This window comes from Megachile rotundata, chromosome 2, assembly GCF_050947335.1.
Source record: "Megachile rotundata isolate GNS110a chromosome 2, iyMegRotu1, whole genome shotgun sequence".
NCBI lineage: Eukaryota > Metazoa > Arthropoda > Insecta > Hymenoptera > Megachilidae > Megachile > Megachile rotundata.
Window position 1 is genome coordinate 14,836,585 of NC_134984.1, and position 26,441 is coordinate 14,863,025.

A 26,441-nucleotide genomic window follows, 5' to 3' on the forward strand; every position below is an offset into this window, starting at 1 on the left:
TGGCGCCATCTCTTCAACGAACAGGGTGAACTACACACTTTTGAAACACGCTGCTAATTAGTTCCCATTTTCGCCATCAGATGGCAGTATATTAAACGGAAATTGCCTAATAATTGTTTAATATTGATAATGTTTCGGTAAAGTCAAAACAATTCGAAGTAAATTCCACTCAGATATAATTCGATTCATATTATAGTTAATTAAGTTAATAAAATCGACTATATTAATTGAGTTGAACCGGAAAAGACACACGTGGCGCCGTCTAGCGGTAGATATGGGAACTAATTAACAGCGTGTTTCAAAAGTGTGTAGTTCACCCTGTTTGTTGAAGAGATGGCGCCACAGTTTCAATTTTAAAAAACCAAATAATTACTGATTTTATTGCCTTAATTGACTGTAATAATCATCAAATTACATCGCAGTGCAATACTAATTAACGACACAATGTTTTGACTTCATCAAACCTTTACAAATTTAGTTTTTTTTTTTCAGAAAACCGTCATGCTCCAAGTCACGTTAAAATTTTGCACATACGCTCTTTTTTAAGAAAGGAAACATTTGTGAAAGCAGTTTTAGGCGATTCGAAAGAAAGTTCTGTACCATTTTCATATGAATCCCTATTTTATCGACGATATTCTGAAAATTATATTACGTATAATAAACGTATGTGTATGTATATGTCACTAACCGTTCTCACAGATATTTCCTTTAAAAAAAAAAAGAGCACGTTTACAAAAGTTAGTCCGAATCGAGACATGACGGTATTCCAAAGTTTCCCCAAATGATCGCCAAAAATCCTTCTCGGAAACATCCCTTTTATACAAGACAAAATTATCTACAAAAATTTCAGCTAAACTGAATTTGATTATTTTTCTGAAATTTCGCCAAACTTCACTCTATCTATATGTGTCGCCTGTCACGTACACAATATTTTACCGAAATTTATCTCCATGTCAAACATTATCGCACGTATTTTCGAGAAAGAAAATACGGACCTGTCTGAGAAGGCGGAAAATATAGTGTCGTTTTCTTGAATATTTGACTGGAAAAAGTAGCTTCAACAATCTTCACTGAATTATTATGAAAAAGTATCTGAAAATGGAACAAATATGATCATAGAAATTGTAATAACTTTTACGATAATTTTTCATATAGATTATTCTCAGAATGTCTAAGTCAATGTTTCAAGAAAATAAGTACATAAATAACTGGAGATAGCAAATACATTTCAGATGAAGGGGTGCTTTTCGTTCATGTACAGGGTGTTCCAAAAAAGGTTGCAAAACTTAAAAATTAAAAATGAAAAATTTTCTGATGTATCACAAATTAAAAATTCTTTTATTATTTTAAGATATAAATATTTTTATATTTGCTAGTGGACAATACTAAACTTGCAAATTTTTTTGGTTTAGTATTTATTCCAATGATGGTCCAACAACTTTATATTAAGAACTTTGATATTTATACAACCATTTTTTTAAAATATTGAGCTTCAAATTGATATATCATAAAAGTTATTTCTTACTTTTATGTCATGAAATAATATTACACTTTCTGCGTTTCAAGATTGTTTGATCTACTATATCCCATCATATACAATGATGACTTTAATTTTAAAAAACAATATTTTACGTGCATCAACTTGTTATAGACAATTAAAAAAAAATATCATTAGTGCTATCGACATGCTAGTACTAATCTATTCTAATAATTAAAAGCTTCTAAGTAATAAATGACTCATCGAAAAATTATCTTCCTATAACCGTAGTACGTACCTGTAACGTAGATCGATAATTCAGGACGTAGAAAATTTTCGTATTCTGGTCTCCTTGGAATGGATAGCAGTTAAAGATCGAAATTCTACTTCGTTTGCGAAAGTTTGGACTTTCGGAAATTTAGAAATTTTGGGATATGGACATTTAGGTACTTGGACATCTGGACATTTGGATATTTGGGAATTTAGAGTTTTAGGGTTTTAGAGTTATGAGGTTTTAAAGTTTTAGAGTTTTAGGGTTTTAAGGTTTTAGAGTTATGGGGTTTGAGGGTTTTAGGGTTTTAGGGTTTTAGGGTTTTAGGTTTTCAGGGTTTTAGAATTGTACATTTGAAATTTTAGAAATTTAGGAATTTAAACATTTGGACATTTGGGAATTTGTAAATTTGAAAATTGTCAAAGAGTCTAAAAATTTAAGAACTTGGAAATTTGAAACTTTTTTTAATTTACAGATTTGCAAACTAAGGAATTTGAACATTCAGAAATTGGAAAAGGGAACACATATTTGGAAATTCAATTGAAAAATTTGAAGATTTCAACATCTTCGAAAAGTGCAAAATTTTCTCATTTACAATTTGGAAGTTTGATTCCCACCTCCAAAACTTAAGTCCCAGACGCTCCTGAGAACTATAAACCTCGCAGCAATTAGCGTGGCATAAGTCCTGAAACCCCTGAGAAGGCCTTTTCAACAATCATAACGCAAGCGACCGCCATTGGCCTTCCCGGGTGTCGTCTCTTTTCACCTTTCGCCCAGTTTTGGCACGCTCGCCAAAGGTTCACCGGGTTGCAAGATCGATAACGCATCGATTCTATCGTGGATGCACCTTTCCCCAAGAGTATCGTTACCTGCGCGAGATCCTTGGTTAACCTGCGGGAACAGCCCTTCTCTCGGTGTGCATCGACGAACGTTATTGTCTCGTCGCCGCCGTCGTCGTCGCCGTCGTCGTTGGTTCCTTTGCAGCGACGCATATTCCGCGCACGCTCCGGGGCCGTTACTATTGATCGAGCATTTCGTCCGATGGTCGCCTCAGAATACCACGGACGGTCCGCACGCCGTAAATATTCGTTGAGTGCGTCGTGGCCGAGTGACTTACGCGGATAAAACCGTTTAAATACGGGGTAAACGTGGCCGATCATGGTCGGAGGAGTAACGGAGGACGGACCTCTTATTCAACCCGTCGATTCCGGTGAGTGTACCTTTTATCGCCATGAAATTCCTTGCAAAATCCCCGACCGACATCGATCCATCACCGACGATTCTAGGCCCTTTCGATGCTCCGTTCTGACAATCGTCTTTTTTAAACATCTTCAAAAACGTTTCTGTAACGCAAGTTTAACAACCTAACGGTGCTGTTAGAGTGGACAGCTGTTACAGACAGCTCGGGATGGACGACTCTCCGAGGGTGTTTCCATACATTCTGGTAGTTTATGTTTGGTTCTGTTTATTGGAAAAGCTTGATGTATTGTTTGATTGGAATAGTTGATTACAGTGGTGTGCACGATGGTCGCGTCCATATAGCAGACCATGTGATATTGAACACTCCTACGTTTACCCAGCTCAGAGTTGTCGAAACGAGATGAGTCGATACGTTTTTAATTTTACACGTTTCGGGATCGATGTCATAAATATAGAATTCTCCTCTTGTATATTCGCAACGAGTGAACTTGAAGAACGCTCCAACGTTCCGGAGTATCGATACTTTCTTTATTTTAAGGTTGTAATATCAATACTGTTTGTTATGTTTCTTTGAAATTCGACTGCAATGACAACGACGTGGAAACGTGAGATTTCAGGAAGGTTTCCAATATGGAAAATTGCATTTGAAGTTGTAACATTTTGTATGTGTAAGAGCATTTTCTGAAGACCAGGACTGCAAACTATTAGGCAATATCTTAGGGGAACGTAGACTCTAATTATTATCAGACAAATATTTACTTTCTATTTCATATCATCATTTCATTCATTTTGTATTAACATAGTATACTTTATACAAATGTTATTAAAATTTATCTTTGAGATTACTTTATCATATTTATCAATATCTCAAGTTTCGAACAAGTAGTTGAAGTCAAATTACAATTGGACAACCCTAACTATTCTAAACGTAACTATTCCAACTATTCTAAATTATGGAACAAACTGTACACAATTGAATTTAGAATCTGAATAATTTTACAAATGCGTAAAACAAATATACTTGTAAAATAAAAATATAGATTTATTGCTGTAGCTTTTATGGCGTGTTCTGTCGTTTTTGATGATCGATAATTCGTAAATGGTTGCGAGGTAAAAGACGCACAGTTATTTCCCATGATGATTCAACGTTGTTCCAGGACTCAAGATTTAGTCAGCAACAAGTCCACCCTCGTTTGTAATTGATCTCTATCTTGTTTCTACATAAACAATTGTTTCTGTTTAACCTCTTGACAAATGAGTATAGGTTTTTTATTTCAACGACTAATGACTGCGTGCGTGGGCATTATTTGTTTTTGTATATTAATGCAACACGTTGCAACGAGGAATTCATTTTCGTATCATTGTACATTGTAGGTCTTTTATTGGCAATCTTTAATTTCCAAGCATTTTTAAATTTTCTTTTATTCCTCCAGAATTATTTTTCATCGAGATTTTGATTCTTTTAAAATTCTTGCAATGTTATTACTTATCAATTTTCTTGTAATCTTATTGTGGTCTTGTATTTTACTTTCATTTGTCTGACGTTCAATGTCACCATCTACTTATTCTGCAACTACTTGTTCTGATATTTGTATCTCAGGCAATACATGCTTCTCAATTTTTTTATAATTAATCCTATTTCGATTTTTCTTCGTCTCATATTTTCTACCTTTAGAATGCTTTTATCAGAAAACATAATACAATTATTAGTAACAGAGAAAAATTAACCAATATGGGGAGGTTTTTAGTAGCTACTAGTTTCAGCCTAAATTAAAGAATATTCAAACATAAAAATATCAGAAAAAAATATTATACTTTAATGTTTACGATGATCATTTTGTACACATGTTTTTTAAAATAGAATATTTATTCCGATAGTATATAAATAGAAAACAACATAACCTCTATGTGTGTTATTAAATTAATACAACCGTGCAATTTCCCAATATTAAATATTTCCCAACATTACTCACTACTTCTTACTATTTTTTTATTACATTAAAAATGTATTGTCTGAACTTGTATCGCCATAAAAGGTTTCACAAAGTTTGCACCTAAATATAGCTAAATTAATTATACAAAGGTTAATTAGCCATCTAAAGTTAACATTATTTCACAATGTATACAAATATATTAACATTAAAACCTTCTGTAAATACCATGCTTCCACGCACTCTGTAAACAATGTCCTCCATGTTTTTTACTATTTTAAATTTAAAAAAAGAATCATCCAAACGTTATATTCGTTTTCTGTGTCAAACGTGATATTAATTATGAAAACCGTGTAAAAATCTGACAGAATCGATCTCTTCTCCAATAATGCATCATTATCAAAATAAACGTGACCTGAATTTCCACATAATGCTCAATTAAGTTTACGAATATTGAACAAAAATTCGTTCATAATGTAGCCTAATTAATCCACGGTGATAAATGTGGAATAAAATCTAGTGAAAATTCTGTTAGAATTCTCTTAGATCAGATAATGTACGAACAAGTAAAATGTTCATTTTTGTTGGAATTTTTGGACCAAACAGGATAGAGACAAGTAAAAGGTTGAATTTTATTAGAATTCTGTTTTAGACCAGATAGGGTACAAACAAGTAAAAAGTTCAATTTTATTAGAATTTTACCTTGGGCCAAATAAAATACAGACAAGTTACATGTTGCATTTTATTGGAATTTTGTTTTAGACCAGATAAGGTACAAACAGGTAAAAAGTTCAATTTTATTAGAATTTTGCCTTGGGTCAAATAAAATAGATACAAGTTATATGTTGAATTTTATTAGAATTTTGTTTTAGACCAGATAAGGTACAAACAGGTAAAAAGTTCAATTTTATTAGAATTTCGTCTTGGGCCAAATAAAATAGAAACAGGTTACATGTTGAATTTTATTAGAATTTTGTTTTAGACCAGAAAAGGTGCAAACCAGTAAAAAGTTCAATTTTATTAGAATTTTACCTTAGGTCAAATAAAATAGAGACAAGTTACATGTTGCATTTTATTGGAATTTTGTTTTAGACCAGATAAGGTACAAACTATTAAAAAGTTCAGTTTTATTACAATTTCAACCTAACCTAACCTAACAAAAAATAGACTAAAATGTTCCCTGTCATTAAATTTTCTATCAAAACACATTTCTACCATCCAAAACTAAAAATTCGAAGAAAAGTAAAATGTTGCGACCCAGATTTTCCCCGAAGTTCATTGAAATCCGCGAGGGCCAAGTCGGAAGTTGCCCCTGCAGAACCAGTAATTTGAAATAAAATAACGTATGATTTCAGTGTCGACGACAACTGTAGTGGCACTATGCATCGGCGCCGCTTTTCTACTTTGCGCCGTCGCGATGACCTGGTGGCTTTGCCGACGGCGTCGCGAGCACACCAAACTAAACTCCGACAAGTCCTTGGCGTTCAGGCCACCCCACAGGAAACCAATGGCAGTCAAGAGTCCTGGTAGCACCAGTCATTATCTGAAAAAGAGTCCGAGTCCTACGGGACCCGCCAAGAGTCCCCCGGGTTCCGGTGGTCAGACGCCAAGTCCCACCGGTTCTCAATCTTCGAACCCCGGTTCGCAGCCCAGGACACCTCAGGGCTCAGGTAAACATGCTATGAGTTTATCGTTAAAAAAGAAAATCGATTGTGATATTCGTAAGAAAATTACCTATATGATCTTTGCACTCACGTGTTTGCATTGCTAGCACTTTTGGAGATTGCAAAATCCGATTAAAAGATGTTTTACAACTCTAAAACAGTTGGGAAGTTTGATAAATTCTTTTGAAGTTAGTTATTGAATCTGTTGGTGGCTTTAATGGGTTCATGTGACATTGTAGGTTTAATGGAAAGTATTTTAGATTGTATTAAAGTAAATGGTGGGTGAGTCACCTTTAGGGTCGCTAGGGGAGGCTGGGATGTAAATATGGGCAAGTGTAGGGTAAATCAGTATGAATACCCTAATATGAAACTATGATTCACGAATGCTGAGGAAAGTGGATAGCTTATATTTTTAACAGCATCTATTGAACCTAATTTGTTAAACCTAGAAATCTTTAATAATAATCAGTATGAACACCCTAATATGAAGCTATGATTCAGGAATGCTGAGGAAAGTGGATAGCTTATATTTTTAACAGCATCTATTGAACCTAATCTGTTGAACTTCGAGACCTTTAACAATAATCTATTGACCCAACAGACCTTTTCACAATAATCGACCTTTTAACAGTAATCTATTACACCTAGAGATCTCTTGACCTAATCGAGCCAAAAGACTTTTTAATATAAAATAAATGATGGATTTGCATTTCTGATTAAAAATTGCTTCCTCGAAAACAGGTACTCCAGCATTAACACCTTCTGGTGACGTGACTCTGAGCATCGAGAATGAACGGGACAAAGCGGAAATCGAGAACAACGAGAAAACGGAACGCAAGAAAAATCACGTGACGGAAAATAATAAGGATAACTTGGGCCAGTTAGTGTTTAAGTTACGCTACGTGAGCGAGCAAAACGCGCTTAGGGTGACGGTAGTGAACTGCAAGGGATTGCCAGCGAGGGAGCAGAATGCCACCAGTGATCCATACGTGAAATTGAAACTGTTACCTGATAAACAACACCAGGTGAAAACGAGAGTCCTCAGGAATACCAGGGATCCTGTTTACGACGAGGATTTCACGTTCTTCGGAATATCGAAGGATCAACTTCAGGTATTTTGTTTTAGTAACTTAGAAATTTTTATTCTCAAGGACTCTTAAATTCAACTTTCATATTTTTAAACTTTCAAATAGATTCCTAATTTTTTATATGTGTAAAGCACCAAATTTCTAAATCTCGAAGTCCTAAATTTATGGATTATGAAATTCTCAATTTTTTAGATTTTGAAATTCTATATTTCTAGATTTTGAAATGTCCAAATTTGCAAATGTTGGAACCTTGAAACCTCCAATTTTCAAATCTTGAAATCCCAACTTTCGACATCCTAAAATTATATTTCTAAACCTTGAAATCCCCAAATTTCTAAATCTCGAAATCTCAAAATGTCGACATTCTCAAATTATATTTCTAAACCTTGAAATCCCCAAATTTCTATAACTTGAAATTCCCAAGTTTCCAAACCTTAAAATCTCCAACTTCTCCAAAAATATAATTTCTCTATAAATCACCGAATCTCCATAAAATTTCACAATTTCCAAATATCGAAAGTTGTAAATATAAACATTTAATCAATAACCGAAGAATGGTGGTACGACTTTACGTCAGCACATTGCCCCTAGGGAAACCATACTCGCCCCTGTACCAATTGATCAAACCCTGAAATACGTCTCTTTTATCGTTCGCAGAAAATCAGCCTGCACTTCATTGTGCTAAGTTTCGACAGATACTCCCGAGATGATATTATCGGTGAATTGACGTGTGCACTTTCATCGATACCCGGTTTGGAGAACGCTGACAACCAAGAAATATCGTTATGTCGGAAAATATGCCCCAGAAGCTTAAAGGTAATTTAATAAAATTATTTATTCGATAAAATTCCAGTACATCAAAAATTATGAAGCTTGAAATAAAATTATATTGATTAATTAAAAATTATCCAAACAGCAATAATTTGTCACTATATTACCACTTGATAGCTTATCTAATTTTATCAATTTATTGTAAAGAACTTAAAATTTGTGTTTCCTGACTTTACCCTTATAGTAAAAATTTGTGCAATTCAAATTGATTTAATTTTTACAGAATGTGAAAATCTTTAAACATGCATCTTTAACATGAAACTTTCCTTATAAATTCACCTAATTTAATTTATTATCTACTTCATAAATAAGCTGTACTGATGATTATATTAATGATTACAGATTCAGTCACAAGGCAGAGGAGAATTACTAGTGTCCCTCTGCTGGCAACCACTCAACAGTCGATTAACAGTAGTGGTGCTGAAGGCCCAGAATTTACCAAAGATGGATGTAACCGGCCTGGCAGATCCGTACGTGAAAATCTATCTTCTCTACAACTCGCAGCGCATCGCAAAGCAAAAGACGCGTGTAAAGAAACGCACCCTCAGCCCTCTGTTCAACGAATCCTTCGTTTTCGACATACCGAACGGCGCGGATGGTCTCAACAACGTCAGCCTCGAGTTCATGTTGATCGATTGGGATCGAGTTACAAGAAATGAGGTGAGCCTTCACTTTAATTCGTTTAACAAAATCCTGAAACTGCATGTTTGCTGTTTTGGTACTTCATAAATGGCTGATTCGATGACATACATTTAAGTATTATAAAACACTTGTTTTCAAATACAAGTTGATCAGATTGGAATTTAATCAGATTGAAACCTGACATGTTCAATCCCATTGTAACAGGTGCGAATCGAATGTAATTAAACGAAGACGAACATTTACAAATCGAAATTTTTGTGTGAGATCAAACTAGTTCAATCCCCTGATTTTTTACAGTTTTGGATAATTTTTATATTTGATTTTAGGATTTAGAAGGTTGTGTTATAATGTTGACTGAAAGTGTAAAGTATTATGATTAATAGTAAATAATTTATATTGATTAAACTAAAATTAAAATGAAGTCACAGAAGTCACTTTACTATACAATTTTCCTATTTACAAGAATTGAACAAGTAGATACATCAACATATAATCCTTGTGTTGTATTACTCTTTACATAAATTAATTGGCGGAATTAATGTAAATAAAAAAATTACAGATTTCACCATTTGCGTATATCGCCATTTTATACGAGGTTGACAGACATTCCTAACATAAAACAAATGATCTGCTATGCAATCTTCTATACTGTAGACGTTAGCGTGATTTTTCACAATTCTGTTACATAATGCGATGCAAATCACAATGAAGTATGACTTAATCGGAAAATCAATTGAAGGATTTCTACCGCTCGTTTTCTGCCGCACGAATTCTGAAACTGGGACAGATCTTATCAGTAATACAGGAAAAAAGTTCCCTCATACTTTCAAAAGTCATAGCAAAATTTATTAAAATTGTAAAAATTAATGTAAATCACAATACTAATGTATCATAATATAATAATATGTAATAACGTATATCATAATATAAAATGTATTAGATAATTAAAATTTGTAGTTCTTGCAATTAATATAACTTCGTTTCAGGTGATTGGACGACTCGAGTTCGGCGGTCCAGATTGTCAAGGATCAGCTCTGAATCATTGGAGAGAAGTTTGCAGCTCGCCGCAGAGGCAGATCGCTGAATGGCACAAATTAAGGGAGTAACTAGTATTTCCCTATCGACTTTCCTGGAATCCCGTCTCCAACTATCCAATAGCCCCACGTCCTTCTCCATTATGAAACCACCGATCCAACCCCTCGAAACCCTACGATGAAGTAGGGTATCTGTTTTGTAAACCTAATACTCGATGTATATTAGGCTTGAAGCGAGTGGCGGCACGTCCACCCGCGATCGATGCAACTGCGGATGCACCGGTGAGAAGGTCTAGCCTAGGGATGAACATCAAGGCAATCTCTTCGAGTAACGTGAGACATGTAACCCCAACAAGCTCGAACATAAGCGGTCATCCTCTGCTTTAAGATCTGTTCCTATTTCGTTTCTTAACATTATGATTTTCTATTGTTCGGGTTACGTTGTTATATTAATTCAAAAGATTGTTCGAATGTTCGTCCCTTGTCTGTTACGTGCCGGCCTGAAGCGTGTACGAAGAATGACTTTGATCATACGAAAACTTCTCTGTACAAGCAAAACTCTCTGAGTAATATCTTTAAATTTTTATAAACTTCTACAATCTAATAGGTCACTTATGAATCTTCCTATACATGTACGGCTTTTAAATGCAAATAAGTTAAAAAGTATTTTACCGTAAATGTTTTCATATTATCGGAGAAAGTGTATCGCGTATAACTCACATAATTGTGTAATTATTAAAAAATATATATCATTTGAAATATACGGTAGAATAGATAAACTATTGGACTGCACCGGAAATCGTGATCTATCAGCGTGCGAAAGTTTATGAAAAATTGAAAATATCATTTCGGGAGCGTTTCTTGTTAGTACTGTGGGCGTTGATTTAATAACACACGTTTTGCCTCGATATTACAATTTAGAATACTCCTTGTACGGACTGTTTCAAAAATCATCGCGTGCTTCGATGAAATTGCATGAGTTTCGTTCAAATAACTTGACATCATTACTGGAATGATTGGCAAAAATAAAAATAAATAAACGTCATAAAATTCAACCTATTTTGCAGAAATACGCAATGCTTTTTTGAGACGGTCTGTATTTCCTTTTTATGGTTTTAAATAATCACGAAATTTAAAAAAATGTTTACATGGAAAGAAAACCGTTTGAAAAATGTCCATTCTGTGTTTCAATTTTAATATCGATAAAATTCGATATATCGATTAATCGATAGATCGACGCCCTAACCTCAAGAATAGTTCCTCCGCGCTTCTAGCTTACAAAAGGGAAGACGAATTCGCTCAAGAAATAATGGAGCATCGAACGACTGCAGAATGATAATTACTATGGTTAGAACGAAGATTGAAAACAAATAGTTGGTAAAATTCAAAATAATTCATTTTGTTTCTGTAAATCGAACACTTGTCAGCCGTCGATTATGTCTCCATTGGTTGCAGTAGCAAACGATCGCGGGAGAAACGCATACAAAATGCTTTACAATATAAATATAGTTATTAAGATTTCCGACCAGATGAAAAGGGAGGAGGAAAATAAGGCAGTTAACTAAAAAACAATTGAGCGTTTACCGATTGTTTTGAACGCTATTGTTGCAACACAGGGTCGTGCATTCATAGGACATTACAATTGCGAAAAAGAATTATTTATTTTCAAAACATATTTTGTTTACGTACATATTCGACATACCATGTATGAGTACAAACATTGGCAAAGTGAACTAAACATCAAATAAACTTTGTTTGGTTTAATTGAATTTTAAGTGTTTCAGACTATCACTTTATAAGCAAAGGTATGTTTCGCTGTAATAAAATGTTATTTTAGAACCTTGTTGTACAACTTGTTATAGAGTTATACCTTGTGGTATTATCCTAACAAGTTTGTAATAAGTTTCTATTATGTTATAATAATGATGTTACATGTTGATAACTTAGAATGTTCTTTTCCCTTTTTAACAAATTAATATGTTATGTTGCAAGTAATTGCATTTCAAATCACATTTGGTGAATTCTTTACTGAATATAAATCTACAAATTTAACAGATTTTGCACGACCCTGTCAAATCACCAAGACCGTCATTTTTGGTAAAGTTAATATGAACTAATCATAAAACATCTTAATCGAGAGTTAAGCGATCCAAGTTATGTAAATACAGGAATCTCTTCAAAATTTATTTATCACTAATTTATCAATTTTTCACAGAAAAATAAGAAGGCAAAGATACATAAAAAAATGTAATGTTATAATTAAATTACTTTTTAATACACATATTATATAATACCTATAAAATTCTCATAGGTTTAATAACATCTGTTAATGAATAAATGAACATGTGACTAGATCTTTTACTAAAAACTTTTGAAGGGATTCTTGTAGAAATATACATACACATACCACAAGACGTGGAGACGATTCTGGAAACGTCATAAACATCGATTAAGCTTAAAAACAATATTGCGATTATTCGTTCCTGTTCCAAAATTTTATAGCTCCACGTCAACTGGCAAAACAACTGGCAATTTAACACCATGTAATAAGAAAAATTGCAAGTACTGAGAAACAAATTTCAGTATCAATTTTTCCATTATAATTGAAAAGCTTTGATAGACACTTCTCTGAGAATATTGAAAGAAATTTTTAATTTGTTTTAACAGAGCTGTAAGGAATGCTAAGACAGGGAAGCAAACATACAGAGATCTTCGTGATGCATTGAATTATCACACATACATACACTGCTTACAATTCATTGCATTTCGAATAGATGATCATCTTTTTTTCATACTATAGCATGATAATCCTCTTTGTATAATCGTGGAACGGGGTCGAGGAATTGTAACGTTGTTTTCAAGTGCCAATGGAAACCGCTTCGCGATTGTAAATATGTAATTTACGTTTGAATAGAGAAGAAAATACGAATACTTTATTTAGTTACGAACCGTTTGTGGTTTCAATTGCTATTAATGGAGAAATTAGTACGTACCGCTATAGTTTATGAAAAGATACTACTGCACAGAGTGTAACACGAAACCGGCATCATGTAGTGTCCTTGTTAAAATGCTTTTACACCGTAAAAGGGCGAGAGTGAGGTTCTAAGTACGAATATGTGGAAAACGCGTTGGCGGGAAACGTACAAAGGTCCTTCTCCCGTTGTACTCATTTGTAATTTAATTTATATAGGTTGTCTTCCACAAACTATCAACAATCATGAGTACTTACTGATCATTCATTTTTCAAAACAGCATTAACGGGAGGTCATACTCAATGCGCACGTTAGAGTCATGCATATTGTACTTTTCGATTATATTTTTATGCGTTAACTGACGGCGCTGTATTTGTTGAATGGTTTTTAAAGATCGCGCCCTTTGATTTTGCAAGATGGATGATCATTTTCATTACTCGAGTTTTGGGAGACAACCATACCATGCGATTTTACGCTCATTTTAGTTTTAACAATAAATGTGCTAGATCACTGCTTCGTTACACCGTATAAATGACAGTGGTGAGTGTTTTTCCGATTTTATTGTTAATATTTTTTATTCTCATTTAATCTTTTCAATTCTCCCTCAGAGCTACAAAGCCCCTTCAGCCGTCACTCTCGCTTGTCAGGACTATAATACTGATCAGTCATTCTTAAAATGATCGTAAGAGCGTGAACTCATTCTCAGAGGGCAAATATATTATTTAACTCTACTTTACACGATTAAATTGAATGCATTAGAAACTGCAACTCTGCTATTTCGTAGCATATTAATGCATCCGTCATTATTGCTGGGCTATTTTATGTTTATATTTGCAGAAGGAGGTTATTAATAATTCATCTAGAAGGAAAGTTTGTAGTTTTTTATATATATTGCTAAAAATTAAATGGATATGTGTGCTCGGAATATCGATCATCAGTATGTGATAAATTTAATTGTGTAAAAAGGAGTTTTTGTTTGAAGGCCCCGTTCGCATTTACCGCAATACAGCACTGCGATGAATAACGAATATCGATTAAGTATTATCATAGGCTCGAAACTTTAAAGTTACTTTAAACTTGAGATAGATAACCTTTAGCACATAGCTTATACACGCGGGCTAAGTACAAGAATATCAGCTATAATGCGATTAAAGTATAAAGTAACTTTAGAATTCTTAATCGTACCCGATCATCGCTAATCACGGAATATTTGCTACATATGTTCAGGGCTTTTTTTCTGATGGTGTATTTTTACACGGTGAAAGTTTTATAATGACTAGCAACAAGAATGTTCCTACGAAATAATTGCATGTAATTCGAACGATTATTTTTATTATATCAGAATGTTTAACGAAGAAAAATTTTTTGTTATGTAAAATTAAAACCCCAAATATTTAAAGAGTAACATTATTTGTAAGATGTTAAAAAATTATAGTATACTTGGTTCGAACATAATAAATTTTATCTATTCGTTTTAATTGATTTGAGTGAAATCCAAATTTTATAACATTTATAAATTATCTTAATACATTCTTGTAAATATGCAATTGATACCATATGTTTATTATTCGATTAATAACAGCGGTTGAAATTTATTAGTAATCAATTAGTTAACTTTTAAAATGATTATTGAAATTGTAATACGAGACAAATATACAAAGCATCGATGACATTGTTGAATCGTATCTGACAATTATGTACCTCGTTAAAATATCAATAAACATACAATGAGATTATCAAGGAACCATTGGCAATCGCTAGACTCGAAATTAAATTATATATCAAATTTATAATTTAAATTATATTCATCAACTTTACTTAAATTTAAATATTTCCGCTAAATTGGATTAAATCAATAAACGTGACCAATATGTTTTTTTCTTCAGAAGAAAAGCACCTGACAAGTAACATAAGTTCATCTTTGCATTAAAGTCAATAATCGGTAACATGTAAAGCGACCGTTTTATTTTTCTTTTATCGCCGATTTCCCACTCCATTATCTTTCCTTTGCGAGCAAGAATTTAAAGGTGCTGCGACAAATTATCAAGATCTCATTGATACCTAACGATATATCGATCCTAACCAAAACTTTTAATTCGAAATTCAAGCATGAATAAATTTAATAGAATATTCCATTAAATTCTATTTCAATCATTATCATTCGATTTAATGATATCGTTATATCGCACAGTATCAATTCATTGAAAATAAATGAAAATAAATTTTGCCATAAGAATATTATCGATATTTAATAAAAGTGCGTGGGTATCGAAGATTTCGGATTCGAATCGGGTCGAATCGGGTAAAGTCGGATTTGAGCAGACCCGAAAATTCGATTACTTGTCACTTTTAATAATTATCGATAACATTATTGATAGCAGCACTTATAGCAGAAACACGGACGAAACAAGGCTCGACAAGTAAGATTAGGAAAGCAAAGGAGAAAATTGATCGAAAATGAAGAAGCAACGATACACATCAGCACTAAAAAACGAAAGTAACCAACAGATACATAGCGATCTATCACAGAAGACTCGAGAGATACACCGAATAGCTAAGTTTACATACTAACAATAAGTATAGTAGAAAAAAAAAGAGACGAAAAAAGCCGGAAGATCTGCATCGTTGTCTATCGTCGATGTAGGTAAAGACAAAATGACATTATTATACGATCAAGAGTTTCAGGATATTTATTTAATTGCTATACAATTACAAATATAAATATATAAGAAACGACTATAATAAGTAGCACGTAGCAAGACATCTCGTAAATATCGTCTGTCGTTCTCCTTGAGCTCGTTACCGATCATTTAACGATTTTCAAGATTTATCAGCGCGGAAACAACTTTTCGAGATCGACAAATACCCTGTAACACATTGAACGTCGGTATGGAATGCTGGAAAATCACCGTTCTTGATCCATGTCGTTTCCCTTTTTTCATTTACATATATACAAAAAAGCACGAGCGCCAGAAATCTTATTTTCTTGCAACGATGATTTTATTGTAGTTTGTATTTTGTATTACAATGTAGCAGATCTTCATTCATGGAATATAAAAAAGTGATCCATTTCATCTTATTAAAATCCTTTCCTGTCTTTAAATGATTATGTTTAAATACAAGAAAGTCAACACTATTTAGAGGAATGTTTAGAATAAAAAATCATTTTGAAATTAACTTTGCTATATGAATTTATATTTATTTTCATATTTGATATATTTTAAAGCTTCACATACCATTTTCATTTGAATTTTAGGTGGTATTAAATTAAATGTATTTTTTACTGACTTATGTTCTTATATGTAAATATATATAAATTAATAATAATATTTTATTTATTTACTTATTTTAATAAATCTTGAAATAAAAATACTTGATGGCACTTTCAATAGTTTCAAAATATGACACTTATGAACAATACATAGATATGTATTGAAAGAGCTACATAGAAAAAAGCTTAAGAGGAAAAATATCTAAGAAAATACATGACTGCATATCAGTTTATATAAATCTATAAATAATTGTTAGTCAAAATTATTTAGGAACAAATAAAACTTGTACTGCTGTTTTTCAGTTACTGTTTAGTGTATTAATAATTTCAATATAATAAAATTTTTAATACGTTTATGAGTTTTATTTCATTATTTGCATTATCTTACAAATTTTTACATCAAAGCGTTGAAACTGTATGAAGTAATTAAATATTATCATGAATAAAAAATATAATTTATTGTAAAATCTGCTGATATGATTAAAGAATAAAGTACAAATTTAGATCTTTTAATCAGTTATAATTAACAGTATTTGTAAATAAAAAATTGAATCGCAAGAAATCGGTGCTTTTCACGCATTTCGCATATCATGTATGTGTATGGGCATGGCGTGTAACATGCTGTGTATGGTCAGACTGTAAGGCTGTGTGGTCAATAAAATATTAAAATAAAACTATTTATCAAATCACTCTTTTTTAATCACCTATCTTTACAAGTAAAAGAAGGATCAAACATGAACAATATATACACAATTACAAAAATACTTTATTAATAAAAGTAAATTTCATTCACAAATTTCTTCGAATGAAATACAAAAATGCGTTTATAGGAATGAGTAAATTGGGCATTACAGAATATTGAGTTACATGAATTGACAGTATAAATATTCACACTTTTCAAGACACTTATGTGTACATCTATAAGTTGAGATTATTAATATTTCACAATAGATCCTGTTATTTAAATAAACTTGTATAAATAAGTTCACCTTAATATTCATGTACATTTAACATTTAACAAAGTAATGTTTGAGAACAATAACTTTTCCATTTGGAACATAACATTTTTAAATATAATAAGAGTAACAAAAAGAGCCAATAGTTTTCCAACTTTGACTAGTAACTAAATTGTTCATAAAAAACTAATTTGTTACAACACTTTGAGAAAGGCATAGTATGTACATACAACAAAATACATATTAATCTTTTAAATATACAGAAGCATATAAAGATGTGAATCTAATAGAAGAATATTACGCTTTTGATTTAATATAACATTAAACAACCAAAATCGTAATATATTCCTATTGTTCTGAAAATAATTACTATTTATTGTCTGTCTCGTCATTTGTACTTATTATACACCTAAACCATTAAACACACATACATTAACAAAGGTAATGCTAAATTGTCAACTTGATTTGTTTGTGCTTCAACAAATGATAGAATTACACTTGACCACAAGCTTCTTAAAAATAATAAACCATTATCTGTGAGACCTATTTAAAAAGAATATGCAGATATATGAAGCAACTTTTTTACTTATTTTTTAAAAGTATTATTTAAACTATACATACCCGCAAATGTTAATAAACATATTAATCCAATCTGACTAAGAATGCAAGCAACTGTTCCTTCAACAGATTTATCTGAATTGCTCCATTTATGAGAGCCCCATTTGCTACCAACAAAACTAGCAGCAGTATCACCCACTCCAACTGTCAAAATACCACTGAGTAATACTATTAAAGGAAGATTATTGGTAGGCATCCAAAGTGGAAAAGATAAACCACTGAGTAAATATAAAGGTGTTAAAGAAATCAGATGATCTTTTTCATCAGCAAACACAGAAAATCCTTGTTGTAATATGTCTCCAAGAGGCAGTATTCGTAAATATCTTAATAACTAAAAATAAATCATTACTGTAACTGATTTATACTTTTAAAGACATAAACCAAAAAGCAATTAAATTCATAACTTTTTCACTTAAATAAAAAGTTAATATACCTCAAGAAATACGAATAATCCCATTACAATGCCACTAGCAAAATACAGAAACAGTGGTTCATAAATTAAACCAGGTACATATACAAGTACAGCTAATAAATGAAACATTTTTCTAATTGAAGTTGTTGCTTGATGATTTAACAATATCTGATATGCAACTACTACTACACCTAGCAGTAAACATATAGCCCAATATCCAAGTAAAATAATCTAGAAGGTTCATAATTATTAAGAATAATTCAATGCTTATATAATAAATGCTGTAAAGTAGTGTAAAAACATACCTTGCTCTTTTTATTAAAAATAAAATAGAGTGTCCATACTATAGGATTTTGATCCAGTATGATATACATTAATGGCAAAATTACAAGTAGTAAAAGAGTGAATGTCATTATATAAAAGTTTCTAGTAGATCGAAACATTGAGAAATAACTAGATATCAAACAGATTGATATGACATACAACAATGCAACCTAAAAGTATATTATTAAATTAATAATTATATGCAATTCAATAAATTTCTTACAAAATACCTGTAATATAACTGTTGCAATATCATCATCATGAATAGGAGGTAGATGATATCTTAATGGCAAGTTTGTTACAACAGACATTAAAAATAATATGCAACCATGCATAGTTGCTGTTGCTTCCCCAATTGTAAAACAATGAGGAAATTTGGACATCAATTGGAGAACACCCCATGTACCTAAACTTCCTACACTTAAGCCCCATATCACGCTCACCAGTAATCCTGTTCTTATTTATCAATAAATTAAAAAATTTGATTTTAATTAATATGATATGCATGTTTGTGTTTTGTTTAATGAAAATGTGAACAATAAGAATTCAAAACAACATAATATGTACATAAAATATAATAAGTATGATGATTGCATAAATTATTCTGCTGAATGAAATTGTAAAAAATAATCTGTAAATTGATATACCTTTATTTGCTATAAGAAGATATAACATTGATGTTATTATAGCTGGTAAAAAATATATAGCTTGAAAATCTTTAACTGTAACTTTTTTTGTTGATAATTTTGTATACAGACATATAGAACTAATAACAAGACCAATGCCTGTAACGCCTACAATGAGGCAAATTTCAGAATAGCTATTATCTTCTTTTAATATAGTTAATATTGCACTTAAACCTACTAAGGTTCCAAGCCATAATCCACCATTCGCTTTTGCCCTGAAAATATTTTAATCAATATTGAATATAATTTGTTTTTATTAAAAATAAATATTTCCTCCAATTAAATTGTAGTATGAGCATTAATAAAGTCAACTTTTCCACTTTAATACATTAATAAATTTCACCAAAATATTTATTTATATAAATATATAAAATTTATGTAACATGTCACATATACTTTATTAAAATACATTTAAAATACAGTAGTTGAAAACGCATTATTTCAAATTGACATATGTTATAAATAATTAAAAATAAATCTTATTCTTTAATAAAAATAAAATCTTCAATTAACTGACAAGTAATATTCATACATATAAAATATAAATATATTGTATAAATAATTTAGAACACTTTAACAAATTTCGAGGTTATGTCACATAGTTATATTACATTCACATTGGATTTGTATGAATAACAACGAACATACCGATATTCAATGCCATTATTTTTCAGACTTTGTAATATTTTTTCTTCGAAATGTAAATACTTTTTTGTAAAAATTTCCATTGTTTATCGAGATCGTTCAGAACATACGTTTTTATAGAATGAGTAACCACACCCCCACACTCTTCACATGAACAGTATACCATGCTGCCTGGAGAGGTCAAACTTTATCTACTGTATCTGTTGATCTTAGGCATTAGAGAATATGCAATCATGAATATGCAACGAAATCGCATAATAGGTAAACGTATTCTTATATTTTATTATCTAATTATCATTATTTGTCAACGTTAAATGTATTTTCATTCAAATGAACATTCATTTATATTAAATAACCGCTTCACAATTACAAAATAAAATTATAATATCAAACATTAAATTTTTAATCACAAACCAATGAAAATGTTAAAATATAATAATGACATAAAAGTTGGACTGTATAAATAGCTTAAAATATAGTATAATTATAATATTTATTAAACGTTTATAAAAGTAACAATCTAATAAACAAAAACACAAAACAGTAGGCTATTGTTGGCAGGTAATAATTATATATTATGTATCATTTAACAATTTACAATGCATTTGAACTAATGTAATATTTGTACTACAATCTTATTCATTGATATGAATAAAAATTGTATTGAATAATCACCAACAGCAATATTAAAAAGTTACCTTCATAAATATGAATATTTTTTTATGCTCTTAATTTCAATAACCATTAAGCACCACAACGACATTTGGCAAATGAGATCAACCCATTTGTTGATGAATCATGAGTTGTAACTTCTCCAGGACTTGCTAATTCAGGTTCAATCGCTTTTGCTAATTGTTTGCCTAATTCAACGCTGTTTACATGAAATTGATCAAATTAATATCTATATATTTAAAAATTTTTATTTAAAAATAAAGTTATTACTTACCCCCATTGATCAAATGAATTAATATCCCATATGATTCCTTGTACAAAGATTTTATGTTCGTACATAGCTTTAAAAGATAAAATGGATAATCAATTTAAATTATTTGTTTAAATGATATTGTAGTATATGTATAATACAATGCACTAAATTTACCTATTAAAGCTCCAAGAGCAAACGGTGTTACTTTTTCAACAAGAATTGTATTAGATGGTCTATTTCCTTCAAACATCTTATGGGGCAATAAGAGGTTCACTTGTTCAGGACTCATTCCTGCTTTCTCCAATTCGGCTCGCGCTTCATTCTCACTTTTACCTTTCATTAAAGCTTCAGTTTGTGCGAAACAGTTTGCAAGTAATATTTTATGATGAAGAGATCCTTGAACCTGAAATATTCCTGTATGTTATTTCTTTCAACAAAAAGTGAGTTTTTAGGACTAATTATGATAATACCTTGTTGTGCGATTGTATTGGAATTATGAAGTCAGCAGGTACAAGTCTTGTACCTTGGTGTAATAACTGATAAAATGCATGTTGTCCATTAGTACCTGGTTCTCCCCAGACAATTGGACCTTGAGAATTCCCATGGAATATATACAGTATTCAATGATAAATTTAGGAACTTGTATTTTTTTAACAGTGTACTTCAATAATTAAACTACTTACCTGTACTATAATTAACAACCTTCCCTGCTCGTGTAACATATTTTCCATTACTCTCCATATCTCCTTGTTGGAAATATGCAGCAAATCTATGTAAGTATTGATCATACGGCAATAATGCGTGCGTTTCAGCTTTATAGAAATTATGATACCAGATACCAAGTAAAGCTAATATGACTGGTGCCTGTGAAGTAATATTTTATTAAATATACTATAAATTTAAGTCTATAATAAATACATTCCATACAACTATTTACATTTTTTTCCAACGGAGCACTACAAAAATGCTGATCCATAAAATGTGCCCCATTTAATAATTTTTCGAAATTTTCAAATCCAATAGATAAGCAAATTGATAAACCAATGGCCGACCATAACGAATAACGTCCTCCCACCCAATCCCAAAATCCAAACATGTTCTTTTCATCAATACCAAATTCCTTAACTTTTTGTGTATTGGTAGATAATGCAACAAAATGAGAAGCCACAGCTGCATCCTGTGAAATAATAATTTTTAAGTAAGATAATTACACATGTATATAACACACTCAAATTATTTACTCTTATTCTTTGCTTACATTTTTTAAAGCATCTAAAAGCCATAATTTGGCAGAAGTAGCATTTGTAATTGTTTCCTGAGTTGTAAATGTCTTTGATGCTACTATGAAAAGAGTTGTTTCAGGATTCAATTTTTTGAGAGTCTCAGCTATATGTGTTCCATCTATGTTACTAACAAAATGAACCCGTGGTCCAATATGATATGCTTTCAATGCTTCAGTTACCATCAGTGGACCCTGTGAGCAAAACATATGTATGTTACATGCATATCTACTAAAAGATATGATAATTATTTAAATATTACATACCAAATCTGAACCACCTATACCTATGTTAACAACATCTTCAATTGGTTTACCAGTAAAACCTTTCCACTGCTTTGAAAGAACCTATATAGCAGAGAAAGTATATATTAAATTTAACATAAGTTAAGAATGTAAAGTGTTTAAGAAGTATTAAAAAATCAAATTGTATTTATTAATTTTACCTCATTAGTAAATTGCTTCATATGCTGTAACACAGCATTTACATCTGGCATTACATCTTTATTATCAACAAGTATTGGCTTATTAGCTCTGTTACGTAAAGCAATATGTAAAACTGCTCTATTTTCAGTGAAATTAATCTTATCTCCTTTAAACATAGCATCTCTTGCAGCTTCTATTCCACGTGCTCGTGCCTTTGTATCAATAAATTATGTTAAAATTAATATAACTATGATAGTGAATATAGAATATCCAAATATAATTATTGAAGAATAATGTTAATACTTATATAATATTATAATACATACCAAGTCCAATAATAACTGAAATGCTTCTTTTGTAAGACGGTTCTTAGAATAGTCAAGTAAAATTGGGCCATCCTCAGGAGTAGGAATTTCTAGACTAATTAACAATTACAATATAAATAAAATTGTTTGTATAATACATATTTAAAAACCAGTAAATTACAATATCCTTATTGTAAATTCTCTTCTTAACAAATTTAAAACGAACTATATGAGAATTATTTAATTTGTATTTATTAAGACATTTAACAGTACATGTTAAATAGCAAGTTTCAAAGGTATCAAAGATGATGTAAGCTATTTTAGAATAACTAGTACTTCAAAGAATAGTAAAACAACACTATTTACTTAAATACTATAAACAATCGTGAATGACATTATTGTAAAAATTTGAATTTAACTATCAGCGAACAACCTTCAAAAGGTCATGTCAAGGTCGTATGTCAAGGACTGATGAAACTTACCTAAAGTCATTAAAGCGTTGAGGATTTTGTTGAAAGAGATCGAATATTTTAATTTTTGATCCCGTACTATCAAAATACTGCTGTAATTTAGTCCATGCTGGTTCAGTTGTTAATTCCGGTTTAGCTAACATTTTTTTGATTTAAGAAAACCGCCTCTGAATTCACGAAAATCTGAATACGCGTACTTGTGTCACGACTCACGTAGATATATATTGTAATAAGAGACATGCCAACCTGAACTATGTTCAAGCTGCTTTTCAACGGAATTATCAACATTTCATAAAAACAACAGCTAACGGATATCATTTTAAAAAACCCATATCTTTTTACATTTCAATAATTAGCTAATTATTAATAACAAAAATAATAGCGCTTATAACAAATTAAATATTGTTATAATGGAACAGTATTATTTATATAACAAAGGAAAATTAATAGTCTAAGAAGATATAGAATTATTATATGTTTTTCATTAAACATTGTTCTTCTAAATTTAATATAAAATACAAGGATAACATCTGTTAAATAAAGTCTTATTTCTTCCCTTAGAATAATAGAAATTATCTATAATAATTTATTACTAAGGATTATTCATAGTTCAATTTATTTCGATTATTGTAATTAAACAGTTATAATTACAAAATATTTATTGAATTATTAACTTTAACTTTTAGATTAATATTAAAAAAGCGCTATGCATGTTTCAATATTAGTAGATGTAAAAGTAGGATATTAATTTCAAAATTGATACATGTAAGCGCACATATAAATTTGAACGCGTGGAATGAATTGAATCATTGCATATATACTTCATTCCACAGATGATCATACTCATCAAATGTCGAATTTTTTATCATTCTGCGCACGTTAATTTTTATTGGTTATAGAATATATCGTAACTAAAGGCAATACGCAAGCGCCTTTGTAACATTCACAATTCCAATCATGTATATCAAGTGATCTTTTATTTTCTGCATTGTGTAGCAAGTTATCTTCTCTTCATATTCACATATTTTCGTTCACCTTATATATAATTGATAGAGTAGAAAGCGAATAGTAGCGAGAATGTAATAAGTGGTAGGGAGATCTCTGAAGTTAGGCGAGTTGCGCGAATGAAGCACGATCTTCTGTGAAACGAATTATATGTAGGAATGAATACAGTATATTCCAAGCTGTCGAATGGTATCATCGAAAACTCTAGAGTCCATCTTAAAAGTTTTCATGTTACTTTTACAAGAAAAATTTTAGAGTTTTAATCTATTGCTACGTCGTGCTATTGCAGACAAAGTATTAAAACTTGTAAGAAATAGTGAACTCCACTAATCTAGTGGATTGTTCTTGAAACAGGAGTAAGAGATGGTAATCATCTTTTTGTTTTGACTCGTTTTATGATGTGATTATTACATTTATTATTTATTTACTCGAAGTCGAATTTGTGTTTTTTATAATTAAATTTCTTTCCTGTTTCTTGCTTATATTAACAAATAAGACGTCGTTCTCATCCAGTTTAAACCTATGAAACCGTTTACATGTGATTTTAAATTTGACAATGTTATTGTACCATTTAATGTTAATTACAAGAATTATAAACATTTGTCTTTAAAATATTATATTATTATTGTTAGATTAAATTCTTAATTTGTATATTTTTCTTGACACTTCTTTTTACTAACTACGTATAACCAACAAAATTTTATACAGGGAAAGTATTATTTATGTAGTAAATTAGTAACATAATTGTGTTGTTTTAAAGTAACAAATTAATAGATAAGTGGTTTAAATAAAATGACATTGCTGTGTACAGATAAAACAAACCTAATATGTTGTTTACATTTTTAGTCTCACACAATATTACTTGTACAACCTGGCAATAGACCTAAAACAAGAACATACTCTGATTATGAAAGTGTTAACGAATGCATGGAAGGTAATACTATCTGCATTATATTATTCCAATATTATATATTACAAAAAGATTGAATTAAATTAATGCTGTAACAAACAGTTATAAATATGCTATTGCATTATGAAACAAAAAGTCTATAAAAGCTATTTTTCTCAATACAGGGGTGTGTAAAATTTATGAGGAACATTTAAAAAGGCGAAATCCAAATACACCAACCATAACATACGACATCAGCCAACTGTTTGACTTCATTGACCAACTTACAGATTTATCATGTCTTGTTTATCAAAAATCTACAAACACATATGCTCCCTACAACAAGGACTGGATTAAGGAAAAAATATATGCTCTATTACGTCGAGCTGCAGGACATAGCGAATAATTAATGGATAAAAAAATAGATATATGCCTTTATGTGTAAGATAACTTAAGTTTAAGTAAAGATCTATATTACCGTTTGTAATAATAAATATATAATCTAAAAAGTTGTTTTGTAAATTTTTTTACAATTTCTATAATTTGATGTCATCTCTATGAATTGACCTAGAACTCCAGATAATTATTAACATGTGTATACTTACAAATGCAAATGGAACAAAGATATGGAAATTAGATACAAGTACAAAAGAATACACATGTGTGAAATTCTGGAAGTAAGGTCAATAGATAATACATACATAAATGACTCTTTTGTAAAGATATTTACATTTCAGTATATTCCTATATCATTATTTCTCTCGTCACGAAAAAATGAATTTTCTAAATGATAAATTTATGTTTGCTTTGATTGGTTTAGTATATTTCGTAATCAAGTGCAACGCGCATTGCTTCTGATGCCGCGTGTACATATCTAGTGATTCAAATTTTCAAATTTTTAGACTTTCAAAACCGTAAATTTTCAAATTCGTAAATTCGTAAGCTTCTCGATTTTCATATTTTTCAAATAATAAATGTACAGATTTCTAAATTTCCAAATCCACAAAATGCTAAATTTGGTCATATCTATTCTATACTTTTTCCTGTCGTTCCTATATATTGCCCACTGTGTATATGACCGACGAAGTGGAAATAGTACAGCAATGGGAAACAAGAAATG

The 26,441-nt window shown here is 30.9% G+C and overlaps 4 protein-coding genes across 6 annotated transcripts; 2 read left to right on the forward strand and 2 right to left on the reverse strand.

The window, feature by feature from the left end:
- Nucleotides 1-2,411: 2,411 nt before the first annotated feature.
- Syt4 (Synaptotagmin 4) lies at nt 2,412-17,058 on the forward strand. 3 transcript variants are annotated; one of them, XR_013037316.1, is made up of 7 exons: nt 2,412-2,958; nt 6,235-6,549; nt 7,285-7,655; nt 8,289-8,447; nt 8,805-9,122; nt 10,091-11,515; nt 11,594-17,058. XR_013037316.1 is itself a non-coding variant. In XM_076529003.1 (6 exons), exons 1-6 carry the CDS (start codon nt 2,907-2,909, stop codon nt 10,208-10,210), a joined length of 1,335 nt encoding a protein of 444 aa, XP_076385118.1. In that variant the 5' UTR covers nt 2,412-2,906; the 3' UTR covers nt 10,211-17,058. The 3 variants fall into 3 exon arrangements, 1 of the variants encoding a protein (XP_076385118.1); XR_013037317.1 differs by having other exon boundaries at nt 10,091-11,511; XM_076529003.1 differs by having other exon boundaries at nt 10,091-17,058.
- Nucleotides 17,059-17,127: 69 nt separating this feature from the next.
- Nucleotides 17,128-20,402, reverse strand: Dolk (Dolichol kinase). The gene is made up of 7 exons (XM_003700986.3): nt 20,026-20,402; nt 19,339-19,592; nt 18,922-19,142; nt 18,673-18,861; nt 18,389-18,598; nt 17,959-18,286; nt 17,128-17,880 (listed from the first exon to the last, which is right to left on the reverse strand). Exons 1-7 carry the CDS (start codon nt 20,103-20,105, stop codon nt 17,747-17,749), a joined length of 1,416 nt encoding a protein of 471 aa, XP_003701034.1. The 5' UTR covers nt 20,106-20,402; the 3' UTR covers nt 17,128-17,746.
- Nucleotides 20,403-20,571: 169 nt separating this feature from the next.
- Pgi (glucose-6-phosphate isomerase) lies at nt 20,572-23,674 on the reverse strand. Its single transcript, XM_003701013.3, has 11 exons — nt 23,440-23,674; nt 22,979-23,072; nt 22,673-22,864; nt 22,494-22,574; nt 22,206-22,421; nt 21,885-22,124; nt 21,631-21,811; nt 21,418-21,536; nt 21,122-21,350; nt 20,969-21,035; nt 20,572-20,893 (listed from the first exon to the last, which is right to left on the reverse strand). Exons 1-11 carry the CDS (start codon nt 23,568-23,570, stop codon nt 20,767-20,769), a joined length of 1,677 nt encoding a protein of 558 aa, XP_003701061.2. The 5' UTR covers nt 23,571-23,674; the 3' UTR covers nt 20,572-20,766.
- Nucleotides 23,675-24,587: 913 nt separating this feature from the next.
- Nucleotides 24,588-25,830, forward strand: e(r) (enhancer of rudimentary). The gene is made up of 3 exons (XM_003700987.3): nt 24,588-24,798; nt 25,279-25,366; nt 25,507-25,830. Exons 1-3 carry the CDS (start codon nt 24,796-24,798, stop codon nt 25,725-25,727), a joined length of 312 nt encoding a protein of 103 aa, XP_003701035.1. The 5' UTR covers nt 24,588-24,795; the 3' UTR covers nt 25,728-25,830.
- The last annotated feature ends 611 nt before the right edge of the window (nt 25,831-26,441 follow it).

What these genes read in the sequence shown, in the direction of transcription:
- Syt4 (XM_076529003.1), top strand. Translation starts at nt 2,907, where the DNA reads ATGGTCGGAGGAGTAACGGAGGACGGACCTCTTATTCAACCCGTCGAT. An exon ending in TATTCAACCCGTCGATTCCG is followed by an intron (nt 2,959 to 6,234) that starts GTGAGTGTACCT and finishes GTATGATTTCAG; the next exon opens with TGTCGACGACAACTGTAGTG. An exon ending in ATCGAGTTACAAGAAATGAG is followed by an intron (nt 9,123 to 10,090) that starts GTGAGCCTTCAC and finishes ACTTCGTTTCAG; the next exon opens with GTGATTGGACGACTCGAGTT.
- Dolk (XM_003700986.3), bottom strand. Translation starts at nt 20,105, where the DNA reads ATGGAAATTTTTACAAAAAAGTATTTACATTTCGAAGAAAAAATATTA. An exon ending in TTGCAACAGTTATATTACAG is followed by an intron (nt 18,862 to 18,921) that starts GTATTTTGTAAG and finishes ATATACTTTTAG; the next exon opens with GTTGCATTGTTGTATGTCAT. An exon ending in ATGTTTATTAACATTTGCGG is followed by an intron (nt 17,881 to 17,958) that starts GTATGTATAGTT and finishes CTTTTTAAATAG; the next exon opens with GTCTCACAGATAATGGTTTA.
- Pgi (XM_003701013.3), bottom strand. Translation starts at nt 23,570, where the DNA reads ATGTTAGCTAAACCGGAATTAACAACTGAACCAGCATGGACTAAATTA. An exon ending in GTGCTCCGTTGGAAAAAAAT is followed by an intron (nt 21,812 to 21,884) that starts GTAAATAGTTGT and finishes ATTACTTCACAG; the next exon opens with GCACCAGTCATATTAGCTTT. An exon ending in TGCTCTTGGAGCTTTAATAG is followed by an intron (nt 21,036 to 21,121) that starts GTAAATTTAGTG and finishes TATCTTTTAAAG; the next exon opens with CTATGTACGAACATAAAATC.